We start from the raw sequence: 14,229 nt of genomic DNA on the forward strand, positions 1-14,229 counted from the left end.
CAGAGCGGAAGACTTTCCTTTCAGAGAAGCAGTGCTCCTTCTTGTGGCAACTTTCGGATGCTGATGACAACTTAAAAAGGTCTTGCGATTTGCTCCTCACGATCTCTATGCCATCACTAGTTAAGTAAAAGTTCAGCTTTATTCCTTGATGTTCAAACTTTTTTTTTTTTGATTGATGGGGTCTCAACAGGGTTGGCTCGACAAGCACTCAGTCATCTTTTTCTGGGATTATTATTGCAGATTTTCTTTGTAATTTGACATCAATCATCAACATCAAACATCAATCTCATTTTTTGGGTCGGCTTCAGACAGATTGTGATACTTTCAGAGTCTTGGGTCACAAAATTTGTCATAAATCAGGAGAAGTATAGGATAGTTGTGACCCTGGGAGGAAACTGGGAGACGGCAGTTAAAAAATGAAAATCTCCCGGAAGGGTTGGCAAGTAAGGGTGTAACCGTTGTTGACATGAGAGTATCTGAGCCAGTGGAAACCAGAACACTTCCAATATTTAAATCTTTTTCCTTGTCTACCAATTCTACATTCATATGCATATATCTGTTTATAGAGATTCAATTAACATAAACATATACATAAAGTTGAACATGTATTGTATAATTTTGTTTTTCACGTACAGTATGTACTGCCTTGCTGTCCCCCGAGGCTGCTAAATGTGTCAACCCTCATGGGTGTCCATGTTTCTTTTTTGCATCTGCTCTTACAAAAATATTTGTTCCTGTTACATCTGCTGCCGTGTGACAGTCAGCGTGTCTTTGTCACACTGTGTGTGTCTGTGCCTGTGCATGTATGTATGTGCGCCTTTGTGGGCGAGACAGAGCGCGTTTGTTCTGTCAGAATCACGCAAGTTGTGTCACACTGCAGCCCGCTGACCCAGACGTTATGGAAGGGAGAAAGCAAACACGGGAGAAAGAGAACGGCGCTGGTGTTTCTGTGTCATCATGTCCTGTTGGCACTCATTCATCAACTGAATCCTCCACTGCATGAAAATGGATTTTCATCAAAAGACGTTTTGAACCCATTTTCTTTTTTCATCTATTTGTTTGTTTGTTTGTTTGTTCGGACTAGGTTTCCCCCAGCTCCATTTTCTATTTCCAGGGTGTGTGGTGAATGAAATGACCTCTCCGCTGGTGCGACCTTTAGGCCCGGCCCAGGCGCACGCTCTGAAAAACAAGATGTGCTCTCATGATCTCATCCCCAAACCAGTCACTACTGGTTCAAACCACAGGTTCATTACCACACTAAAGAGAGGGGGGGGAGAGAGAGCGGGTGAGAGGAGGGGGAGAAGGGGGTTGCAACGATAGAGGAAGGAGAGAGAGAGAAAAAAGAGACACAGGAAGATGAAGCGATATGGGGTAGAAACTGACACAAAATGAGACTCAGAGAGACTAAAAAGTGATGTAACTTTTAAGAGGGATAAGGAGAGAATGAAGAAGAGAAGAATAAAAAGTTGAAAGTGGGGATGTAAAAAAAAAAACAAGGACCAGAGACAGAGAAGGAGACAAAGATGCAAGAGAAAGACAGAGACAGTGATAAAAGAAAAAAAAAGAAAACGAGTCAAATGGAGGCGCTGTGAAGAACAAATTAGGATACAAATATGAAAAGATTTGGAGCTAAACAGATGAAAACCTACAGAAAGAAACAAAGGTGAAAGAGTGAAGCACCAACAAAAAATGACACCAAGAAGAAAGGATGGGAGCTGCTGAATGCAAGAAAGTGAGAGAATGTAATATGTTCAGTTTGTACACCAATCCAGACATTTCATAACAAGAAGAACATAGAAAGGTAGATTCATCTTAACCCTCACAGTATGACCTTGCATGTATTATAGTTGTGTACAGTTGTAAGTATAATGTGTATTTTCACTCGGTCTGATTTTCCTACTCCATGACTGGTTCTGTGATATGTTGTTATTAAATCATTCAGAAGTGTGGCCCCAGATTATTTCTGTTTGGGTTTTTTATATGTTTTCTTAGTAACAGTGTAAGTTGTTTAACATTAGAACAGCCAAGGCCATCATTTTGACCAAATTTATATGTGTAATAACTGCCTTTACCTGACTTTTACTACAAGAGTATGTATTTTAATTTAAAATGTTTTTTATATGAATTACACAAAAGGCAAAGAAAATGTGATCATTTTTACCTATTTCGGCCATATGCAGTCATTGTCACTGTTATATTGTTACTTTTTGCACAGTTGGAGATGCATCTTGGTTGCTTAGCAACTATCATTGTCTCTGTTGATAAAACTTCACAAGTGGTTTCGATTTCCGATTTCCTGACATCAAAAATGAAAATAATGAAGTTACAAATAAAGTAGGGGAGACCAGGAATGGTTGTAACACTTTTTTTGGCTCAGCACCTATAACTCACAGAGTGAGTTGTGTCACAGCTCTTGAATTTTGAAAGAAAGTAGCCTTACTTATTACAAAAAGCAATGTTTTCAGCTTTTCTTGTTTTATTTTTGTACTCATTTCCAGCCTTTTCCCATAGGCTATGATTATTTTTTGTGATGGTTGCAGATAGAAATTTGTTATTATTAATTAATTAATACTATAAAAACATGTTTATAATCTTCTAGAATACATTTAACTGTTTCTTGCTCTGACAAATTGTAGGTGAATCTAAAATTTGAATCAGATCACTGATGGTTATTATCCTACAGAAAAATACTGCTGTGAATATGTGCAGTCATTACAGTTTACTACATGTAATGGCGTACATATCAAATTTTACAGGAGAAGCAAAAACTCATGTCAAATTACCTTTCATCGATTTTATAGTTTAAATGTTTTCATTTGAATTGTTTTCCTCTGTGTACCACAAGAGGGAGCCTGAATCTATGGATGAGTGTATAATCTCCTTAAAATAAGAATTATTATGTTTACGTTAGCTTAGAAGGAGCCATTTTTAGCTACACTGGAGGTGGGTCCTCTTCCAGAGTCTGAGCACTGGTTCTAGATAAAACCTTTTGCCTTTTTGCAAGTTTCGCAGCCACCATAGTTTATCTTACATGCAAGATATTTGCAGTCTGCAAGCTCACCACTAGATGCCACTAAATACTGCATACTGGTCCTTTAAGTGCCAGTCCTTGAAGCTCTAATTGTTTTTCTCTTTGTTAGTACAGACCAGTTTTTTTGTGGAATCCAGGAAAAAGGAGTCAGTCATTGATGGCATGTTCTATAGTCTCTGAACTGTCCAATTATATCGCCTATGTCAGCTTCCCATTTGTACAACTAAGTTATCTATATGAACATCTGGCACAGATTCTATCTGCATAGACCAACATTGAGCTCTCTATCTACACTGCTACACCAGAAATATAATTCTCATTTCCCAGGACTCCTCCTGTATTAGCATTTTGCTGTGTGTGAATGTCAAATGTTTCTTTGAGATCTGAGAGAATGAGAGACATGGAGAGATGCAGGACAATGATACTGAAGTCAGTGTTTTCTAGATATGGGGCCTCATGTGCTTTGTGGGCAGCAAATACCAGCCTTTGTGTGTCTTTGGAGCGTTTGTTTGTCACACTCATCGTCTACCTCTACCTTATCTCTGTTTCTGTCTGCAGTTTGACATCAACCAGCTGACGACTTCAGTGAATGTAAGCCAAAGCCTAAGTCCCATCCACAAGCCGCTTGAGTCGCCCAGCAGCGTCGGCAGCAACAGTGGTAGCGGCAGCGGCGGTAGCGTAGGCGGGGCCAGCGGAGTGGGCGTGGAGCAGTCGCCAGTGGATCGCACCAAAGGCTTCTTCCCCGACGAATCGGAGCCCCTGCTTCGCTGTGATTCCACCTCCAGCAAGGACTCCGCCCTCAGTAGGAATGGCTCATTCATTACCAAAGGTGAGTAGAGTTAGTCGTACAACTCAAAACCAGCTTGACAACAGAGACCTCGGACTGTTGAGCCCCTGAAGTCGTATATCAAGCAAGAATGAGAAAAAATTTCACTTCTTCATGCTGTAGTCAGTTGGGTATAGGTCGAAAGATTTTTGCAAATCATTGCATTCTGTTTTTTTTTTTTTACATTTTACACAATATCCCAACTTTTTTGGAACTGGGCTTGTACATCAAAATCAGCATCAGTGAGGAGGAACAAAACGTCTCTTAGTTTTACATATCTAAGCTAACACAGTAGTGCAATATCATAACTGGGACTCCAAAACATTTAAGATTCCCTCCAGCTAACAATCCTCAAACATATCTTCAAGCTGCACTCACCCAATAGTGGGTAAAACTGGGTAGAAACAGAGTTTTACAAAAACTGCATTGCTGAACCATTCCAAAGTCTTTAGGCCGATCCTTCATATTGTGGTGGTGACATAATTTCCAGTAAGGCATGTCCTTGAATAAATTTAAGGGGCATAGATTTGTTAGCAGATGTTCCCACCATTGTTCAAGCAACTACCTTGCATTTAGAGATCCCTAGATGACTGGTAAGTGGTGAGATTTCTAATTGTCTGGTATCACAGGACTATCTTCAGTCCACTTCCCCCTTGCAAAACCGGCTTTTGAAATTGGCCCACAATTAAACAAAGCACTAAGGAACAGCTGCATTTGTCAAAAGGGCAAAATGCAGCCCGGAGCCAGATGTGGCCCACCCAAAGGTTTCATGTGGCCTTCAAGGCCATCATGGAAATACAAAAAATTATAAATCTAGCAAATCTGCCAAAAAAAATATTAGCCCACAAGGTGACCAGTGTCCTATATAGAACACTTCTGATCATTCTATTATTAGAGATTTTGACCATTATTAGGACCTTAAATCATTTATATGTGGCCCACAGGAGCCTGATCAATTTCTCATGTGGCCCCCCATGAAAAATAATTCCCCACCCCTGCCCTAGAACCACCCCCTGCCAGTCTGTAGAATTAAACAGAACATAATAGGGAAAGTAAAAATGATGCTCTCACTCCTACCAATTGTTACCCTGCTCGTCTGTTAATGTATGATGATATTCACCTCAGGATTTATCTTGTTTCATGTTGGGTCAACATCAAATCAGGAGTTTTTGTATGTTGGCACCCCCATCTGGCAGAAAAATGTAACAGACTGACAACAACATCAACAAACTCTATACAGTGTGACAATGTTTACCAACCAACCAACCATAGCGCCACGTAGAGGTAGAAAGAACAAATCACATTGAAATCTTAATTCATGCAGCTTTTCCAGTTCTGAACTATGGAAGCAATTTTGGTTGTTTTGACTAAAACATATTAAAATTATGTTAAATGCTGCAGGTGTCCTAGAGGAAACTGTCAGCATATCAAGTGACCAATGTGATCAAGTCCAGTTATCCAAGAGTGCTAATGACATTTTAATGCCTATCACACTTAGTTAAAAGAGGCTGTTTTAATAAGTTTTATAACCCCAAATCTCAACTGGAGACTCACCGCCACATGTCCCACAGTTTTATCTGACAAGGCACCTCTGGCTGCCAAGAAAGATCATTGGTCTGAAAGGAGAGACTCCGGTTTGTTGGCAGTGGCCTGTGCGGATACTGAGTATCAGCAGTTTCACGTTCTTCACACCCCGGGCAAATTATCCAGACACTCACTAATGTGTCTCTCACACAATTGAAAATGATGTGACAACAGTGCACTCAGTTCACACAGGGATGTGTGGATGATCACTGCCCCCAAGTGGTCACTCTGGGTATTGTTTTTAAGTCTGATTCTGTGTCAGCAGTGGTGCTGTTGTTTTTAATACATAAAAATAGAAAACTACACTCCATTGGCATAAATTATTTCTTATTAAAATGTATATGATTTTTTTGTGTATGTTAGTTTTTTTTTATTTTGTTTGAAGACAGTGCAAAAACACAATACAGTGCAATAAAATACAACACCCTCCCCTGGATTTGCAAAAGTGTTTTCTCCGACAGAGTTGGGTCTGGGTCACTAAGAGGATAGTGTCGTCTACCAGAACCAACAACACGGAGTGAAAATCAGTGTGTTCACTTTTTATTTGTGTATAGGATACACTTAATCAGACTGGGCAACATAAACAGGATAATCAAAACAATGCTAAGAATTTAGCTACAGATAAAAATATAAAGAAACTTTGAGTGAGGAGTGTACATTTGAACAAATCTGTGAACACTCATCCACATCCATGTTTTTCTCAAGATCAACTTGCCATTTTCTCTCAGTAGAAAAAGTATCATCTGAAAAAGCCTCCATCAAGCCTTGGTAAAGTTTAGACAAGCCTCTGGTTCCTCCAATGATTCCTGAGTTGCCTGAATAAGTTAAAATCCCCTTTTCTGTCCATTGTTTTGAAATATTATAACTAAATATAGAAGGCAAAAATGGATTATTCCATATATGACAGTAAGGTGATAGAGGGTTATTTCAGTTCACAAACTTATGAGCACCATCCCATAGTCCTAGTTAAATCCACTGCAAGCAGACTTAGTTGTGCAGCCCAATAGTAAATTTTCATCTTGGGTAAACCCAAGCCCAGTATATGTAAATCTGAATATACCACTGTGTAGATGACCCCTATAGATTTGTTTTAACTATGACATTTGACTGGAGTCTATTAGTACTGATAATTGCATCACTAAAATTAATTTTGTTTTTTATTGTCTATTACTAGTTATTAAGCATCTAACAATGATAATGAACTTTGTACTCATTTCTTTACTGTTTGTACTCTACAAACAATAGAATCAGAGTAATTTAAAGTAGTAACATGTGTAATAAAGTCCAAAGTTGAGATCAAGAAGGAAAATGCAATAAGCACAATTACAGAATAGGGTAAGATAACACATATCCACGCTTTTATGTCTTTCAGGTGATTTCAGGAAGGTAAACAGTGAGCAGTTGTGTGTAACAGCACTGCGCTCTGACGTAGCACTTCAGAGGCTGTGGATTTATCAACACATCACTGGTTCCATTCTGATTCATAAGGCAAACGCTGTATTTCCTTAAGACTGTTTTCAGTTTTTTTTTTTCAGCTGTGCTCTAGCACCACACTCTATCCTGTAACTCCTACTATTTTTCCATTGCTGTTGCTGGCCAGGACTGTAGCCGCTAGTTCAACCCCACTATTTCCAGATGCACCCTCAGTCAGTTTGTTCTGGAACTGGGCCTGGTTCACATCAAGTAAATTGATTTTGACTCATATATTTTTTAAAATGCTGTGGTAACCCATCCTTCAAAGTATAAATTCTCTCCTTAAACCTGTACTGACTGATTTTTGCCATTTGGGGGCAGCAGAAACAAGCTGTAGACACAACACTGACATGTTGTCACATTTTAAGTTGATATAATGAACAAAGTGACCACCTAGTGACCCACACCCAGACTTGATCAACCTGGGTTGGGTGTCTTGTGATAAAAGGCCGAAATACCCAAAGATTGCAAGTGATGATGTGTCGTACTGGTAGCTTCATATGGTGGTCACCTCCAAAAAAGCCTCCCATGTAATTATGGCACTGATCGTCAGGATTGTAACACCCAGTCCTAGGGTAAGGGTAGTGCTGAATCTTCAGGGATTGTAACACCCAGTCCTATCAACAAATCCTTTTCAGTCAAATTTCTGGCCACATAATCAATACATGTCCAATATTCACTGTCTGCTTTGGTTTTCACCAACTCCTAAGGGAAATTTTGGTCTCTTTAGCAGCTAAGTGTTCCACAAGAAGGTCTTTTCCACCAACATGGAACTGGCTTCCAGGTTTTCCTCGATGTGAAGTGCAAACCGTCGTGGGCGCATCATATTCTACAGGTCATTGTGCGATGCCCTCGGAACCACTGTGATACAACCCCTACAGTAGTTGCATTCACTACTGGTGGAAATGTGGGCGGGTTTGCTAGATTGCACCAAGGTTCCAAGAATCTTGAACAGAATCGGTTCAGTGAGAGTAAACCAAAATAGGGAAGTCACGGGTGTGAAAGTCAAGGATGTTAACACTACACTATGTTCTATTACACCACATTACACCAAGTCATCTGATCGATTATTAATATTGATTAGGGCAGCTTTAAAGTAATTACAATAACTGGATGGAGATGCAGGATCTTAAAAAGAAGGAGGCAAATTTAAAGGCATTCTACTGTATGAATTGTCAAGGCGTTTCTATGTTGAACAGGCTTTGAAAGGAAATCACCTCCTGGGAGTAGAATAAAGTGTAAATCTAACTTTTTCCTCTCTCTGTTTCCCCTCCAGAGAAGAAAGACACTGTGCTCCGGCAGGTGCGTCTGGACCCGTGCGACCTGCAGCCCATCTTCGACGACATGCTGCACATCCTGAACCCGGAGGAGCTGCACATCATCGAGGAGATCCCGGCCGCCGAGGACAAGCTGGACCGTTTGTTTGAGATCGCGGGGGTCAAGAGTCAGGAGGCCAGCCAGACGCTGCTGGACTCGGTCTACAGCCATCTCCCTGACCTGTTATAGTGGAGGATGGTAGAAGGAACCACATGCATGGGAATCAGCGGGGAATGCCTCAGTGGGGGAAGAATCAGATGCATTAAGCTTGATCTGATAAGAGTCTGACTCATCATGTCTCATGAGTTGAGCCTGGGGTTGTAGATAAGATCCCTCCAATGACTCTTTACTGGTACTACTCTTTACCCACCAATCTTCTTCTATTGTCTTGTGTGCACACTCTATTACTCCTTTAAAACACCTCCATCCTCTACCACAATACAGGGTCAACGCTCAATGTAATTAAAGCATTCTGAGTGTCATAACAAGGACTATTTTTTCACTTTTCTTAAGTATGTTCAGCCTTGTTTAAGGTGTTATTAAGTGAGCATTATGACCTTAACCATGAGGCCTATGAGCCTCCAAATAAAACAAAAAAAAAAGCTGGTCTGAAGAAAAGAAAAAATAACAAGCACTTTCTTTATCTTAACTGGCCAATGCCTTCACCTTTAAAGGATAATACCGGTGTTCTTTGCTGGTTGTGCCAATCATCCAGGCTTCCCTTGCCTTTGACATCGTGTCAGTGTTAAAAACATTTCATGTAACATGGTGGTTGTTGCTAAATGACTACAAGAAAGGAAACTAAACAAAGACAATAGTGGATAAGCTGTTACTCTAAATGACACTGGTATTATTCTTGGGGTTTTAAGGAGTTTTAGGGCCTTTTAAACCACATTCACAGGTATTTTACCCAGGTAGGAATTGACCTGTAAGTCATGTGCCTGAGGTTGTTATGTGTTCCTCTTCTCAGCCCTCTTTTTACCTTCTGCCCCTTCCAGTTGCCTGTACTTGGAGCGGATCACCTGTGGGTCTTAGCATTTTAGCCTGTAACCACTTTCCCAGACCAGCAGGGGGCAGTGTTAGAGGAGAGGGCTGGCCTGCTGCTCTGGAACCAAAGCCATATATCACAAATACTGGATTAAAGGTCAAAAATAGTCAAATATTAGAATACTGAAGTAATATTTATCTAATATTCTGATATATGGCTTTGTTTTTGAACTGTTTGCTTTTGGACAGAGGCTCCAAAACGAACAATGAACTGAGCAGGAAGGGTGCAGTGTTTAGCCTGCCACCCCTCTCTGCTTCTCTGGAACCAAAGCCATATATCTAAAACAGTTTAGATACGTTGCTTTGGAAGCTCCGTCACTGTTGGACTCATGGACAGTACACAGTAAATACGTTACGCACACTATCTCTGCTAGCTAGCCCCGTTCGCCTCAACAAATGTAGCGTTGATAAAGTGTTCTTGATACATTTTGGAGCTTCATGTCGGTGTGGTGGGTGTCTGAGTGTTTCATGCTATAGTAAAAAATAATAGAATACAATTGATTCTTTTCATGCAGTGGTATGTTGCTACATGCTCTATGTAGTTGATATTAAAATGTAATACTGATGCACTAATTCTATTTTCTATTGGAGAGAAAGATATGTATTGTATCCTTCATTTTTTCTTTCTTTCATCCTGAAATGCTGTTAACTAACATTTGATTTTGTTGTAATGTTTTCTACTTTTAGTTTGATTTATTATGTTACTGTAGCATCTCTTTGTTATCATTTTGACTTCTCTGTATGTCATGTTTTCACGGGCATTCACATGTATTTCCCCCCTGCTTGGTGTGACAAGATGACCTGGCTGGGATGTAAAATATGCATACTCCATACTCTACTTGAAGTCTGTCTACTTGTGTTACTTGATTTAAATGCGGAAGAAATAATGACTTCCTTCCAAGTTCTTAAAATAATAACAATAAAAACTGAAAAGCACCACCAAAAAGTCATCCACGTTCGCAGAGGACTTGAGCACCATGAGAGCAGCAAATGATGGACTATCGACGCTCCAGTGGTGCTAGATGTGAACTCTCACCAGTTGGCCTGACACAAGGGGGTCTCAACCCCGGACTAATGACTATTTAAAGTATTCCAGCCTGAGTGAAGGAGAGTGACGGTTGTGCTGCTGTGGATTGTGGGATGTTGACAGTGACGATGATGAGAATGTGTGAGCTTGCTCTCCACGTCGCCGTGGAGGCTCAAAACTGCAGGGTGTGAGCTTTTATTTTCTAAGGAAGTCTGAAAGGATGAAGGCGAAACGTACATGTGGCTTGAGTGGATGATTTCATCAAATTTCACGCGTGTAACCAGTATGTTTACTACTATGTAACCTCTTAAAATCAACCAATTAAAGCTCAAAAAATTTGTCATAACTTTGTGTGTATGTCAGTTATTCACTCAGTTTTTGTAAACCTATGTCAAGTTGAGTCATTAATTCTATTTTCATAAATTCTTTGCTTGTATATTAACGTTAATCAGCACATGGACTAGATGACATTTAAGTCCCGCCCCTTTTAGCTCTATGCTCCGTTAACAGTTGATAAAGCTTGGCACCCAGCAGAACCTTTGTCAACTCTCTCCTGTTTCCTGTACTTAAATATGCTATGTGCTAGGCATGTTGAAAAGAAAAACTTTGTTGTCATCTCTTTAAGTTAACTAATGTTAGCAAAACTCTAGCTAGCTAATCTACATAATTTGTTAGCTGGTTAGTTACATCTGACAGCTAATTTTAGCAAAACACTAACTAACTAGCTAGGTTATCTACATAAATTGTTAGCTGATTAGTTACACCTGACAGCTAATGTTAGCAAAACATTAGCTAACTAGCTAGGTAATCTACATAAATTGTTAGCTGGTTAGTTACATCTGACAGCTATAATTAGCAAAAGCAACATCCATAGCATTCCAGAAAACAGGAAATAAGAAAATTGACTGAATTTCTAACAAGTGCCAAGCTTTCTCAACTGCAAGGATCAGGAAGGGTCATTTATGTCAGTTAATGTGCATTGTCCTTGAATATATCAATAAAGTTGGATAAGTCTTTTAGTTTGAAAGGCCTGGGACAGTTTAGAGGGGCAGCACTGACAGACATCACGTGAGGATGGATTTGATTCCTAATTAGCCCCTGATGGGAGACACCCTGGGACATGAAGAAAACAACAGTGGAAATGTTGAGTTGTATCCTGCCATAAAAGTTGAACCTATTTCACAGCTAAAGCTCAAAGCCGAAGAGGTCTGACTGGTTGGAAATCACTGCCTGTAAGACGGTGATACAGGTGAGTAGATAGAATAGAGAAATAGAAAGTCCTCATAAAGGATAAATGTAGACTTTATTCTCATCATGTCAAAATGTTTTACAATTTGAAAGCACAAGATAAAAGTGAGATAAAGAAGAAAACAATGAAATACAGGCTCATTTTGGACATTTGATTTGTCATAACAAGAAAAACCCAGTTAGCCTCATGAAAGTGAGGCAGCTAAATGGAATCCATCCTGCAGTTATTTTATTATTTACACCTGTGACATGTTAAAGTATGTTGCATGCCTGTGTAAATCTGTGTGACCTAAATTTCCAGCCAATCATACCTATCCCAATTCTCTACACACCCAGTGACTCACATTTTTTTACACACACACACGCACGGTTCGGTCACTTGTGTGTCCTTATTGTTGTAAATGCCTCACGTTCTCATTTAACTGCCTACAATGGGCAGCAGAAAAGGTCAGGGGGGCTCCAGTTACACTGATTGAGGTGGGTGAAGTTTTTCAGTAAAATTCTTGCGTGGGTGTGTGAGTTCACTCTAAGTGTGTGTGTTTGTGCAGGGGGTGTGAGTTCACCATACCAGGCCAAGAACCTGCTGAAAGTTTGAGTCACAAAGATGTCTTTGATCCCCAGCAATTCACAATAGACGTGTTATTTAACAGAGCAGAATAGAGGGCGTGCAGGTGATGTAACGTATCCTCCGGCAGCCATATTTGAGGTCTTACGGTAGCCAAGGACAGGACAGGCTCCTGTATGTACAACTGAATTAAACAGACACAGAATGACATTCCTGGTTTTGCTCCTGTTTTTGTGAGTATAGGTAAAAATGAGCTAAATACTACAATAACTACTACTACTACTACTACTACTACTGCTAACTACTACAATAACCCTAACCCTAACACATACAATACAATAATGTGTTTTGTTTTTTTTTTTGAATGAAAACGATTGTGCCACATTTTTGAAATTTAACATCCACTTATACAGTAATACTAAGCCTAATAAGCCAGTAGGAATTTATTTTATAAATTATTTTTTTGCGAAAGCCTTCGATGCAACCTTTGACCCCACATCCTGCAAAGCAAGGAGCCATCACTCTTTGATCGGGCGATCAGCCATATAGCCCAGTTGCTAGCTAAAACTGAAGAAATAAAGGCAAAAATAGCCAGTGGTGGATACCAAATTGTGGACAAAACCACGTCAAAGGAAAAGTCAGAAGGTTGGGACAATTTTGGTGCGCTCAGAAACTGAGAGCAACGTTGTCAGTGGCTTTGCTGCCTGTAGAAAGTTTCAAAAAGTTTTAGCTTTTAATAACCACAAGCTTGGCTCATCGTCACTATGGAAACATGGTGACGTATCTCCTGACCCCTGACCATGTCATTGCATTCTGCCCCTACTGGTCATGTGTGTATTGCATCTTGCGGACGCATAGTGTTAATTTCTGAGGTTGTGCGCAACCGGCGCTTCAAACGGACGCAGTATATGCAAGGCAGACGTCATGCGTATGCCCACACATAGTTAAAAGCAAGTATATCTCATTAGCATTGGTATGTTAAGCATTAACAAATGTTTTTTAGCTTTTATTCATCAAATTCAATTCAAAACAATTCAAAACAAAGTGTGAATATTTTTGCAAACAAATGCATGAATACATTTTTATAAACAGTTATGGTCTGTTTGTCTTCAGCCCAACTACATTATCTTAGTTTCTTTACTTCCTCATGACTCAAACTGCCAACAACTTCACTTTAATTGGCAGCGTTGGACCTCCATCTTGCTACCTTTTGTTTTAAAGAAGTCATTGTTTGTTGAGTGATCCAGTACTTAAGCATGTAGGTGTAGGTTTTGGCAACACGTTTTTATGATTGCCGAGAATCCACCCAAACGAATTCCAGAGAGAGGTTGGGAGAGCTTGCCAAATATGTAACCAGACAATTTTTTTTGCCATCCCAACCAAACAACACACCTTAAGCACAATAAAGGTCTTTTCTTATTTACTTACCCTGCAGCTGTACTCACAGGAATGTGTTTCCTCATGTGTTTTGTTATGAGAAACTACTAATAAGCAGTGTGGCCATTTCAGTTTTAAGTCCTATCAATTTTGTTGGAGCTTGCTTTGCTGCGTGTTTTGGCATTAGTGACATTAGTGAGTCATAATGGTGTATGCTGCTTAATGCTTACTACTGACGCACACTGACTTTGTACTTAAAAACAACGAGACAACAGAGAGTTACCTGCGCAACAAATAATTTCCTCAGGCAAAAGTAGTTTGAGGTTGAGGTCAAAAGGTGTTTTGCATTTTTTAGATTGTTGTTTTTCTTGTTAGGCAACAATGTTGATCCAACTTTCTATATGACAGATTAATCTGAGTCACTCAAATGACTCAACAGCAGAGATCGCTTAATATATGAATGCCCAGATGTTGTAGTGTCTTCATACTTGATACTTGAAGTCTGTAAATGCTATACAGGAAGGTTATTGGCTTACTAGTACTGAACATTGACAAAATACTGTTTGTTTGTCTGTTTGTCCACAAGATTACAAGAAAACTACTGGCCAAGTTTTCATGATACTGGAAGGAAGGGTGTGGCATGGGCCATGGAAGAACCCAGTAAATTTTGGAACAGATTCAAATCACGAGGTAGATACTCCAATTAGTCTTCAGTTTATTAACATTGTGAGATG

The 14,229-nt window shown here is 39.7% G+C and overlaps 1 protein-coding gene across 1 annotated transcript in view; it reads left to right on the forward strand.

The window, feature by feature from the left end:
• tnfrsf21 (tumor necrosis factor receptor superfamily, member 21) overlaps positions 1 to 10,651 on the forward strand; it is a 69,687-nt gene extending 59,036 nt beyond the window's left edge. The window contains exons 5-6 of the mRNA XM_084737672.1: positions 3,590 to 3,860; positions 8,191 to 10,651. Of these exons, the coding sequence (XP_084593798.1) occupies positions 3,590 to 3,860; positions 8,191 to 8,420 (501 nt within the window). The 3' untranslated portion in view covers positions 8,421 to 10,651. The remainder of the gene's footprint in view (positions 1 to 3,589; positions 3,861 to 8,190) is intronic.
• Positions 10,652 to 14,229: the final 3,578 nt, after the last annotated feature.

The sequence above is a fragment of the Lutjanus erythropterus genome, chromosome 15 (genome assembly GCF_056507025.1).
Source record: "Lutjanus erythropterus isolate fLutEry1 chromosome 15, fLutEry1.hap2, whole genome shotgun sequence".
Lineage (NCBI taxonomy): Eukaryota > Metazoa > Chordata > Actinopteri > Lutjaniformes > Lutjanidae > Lutjanus > Lutjanus erythropterus.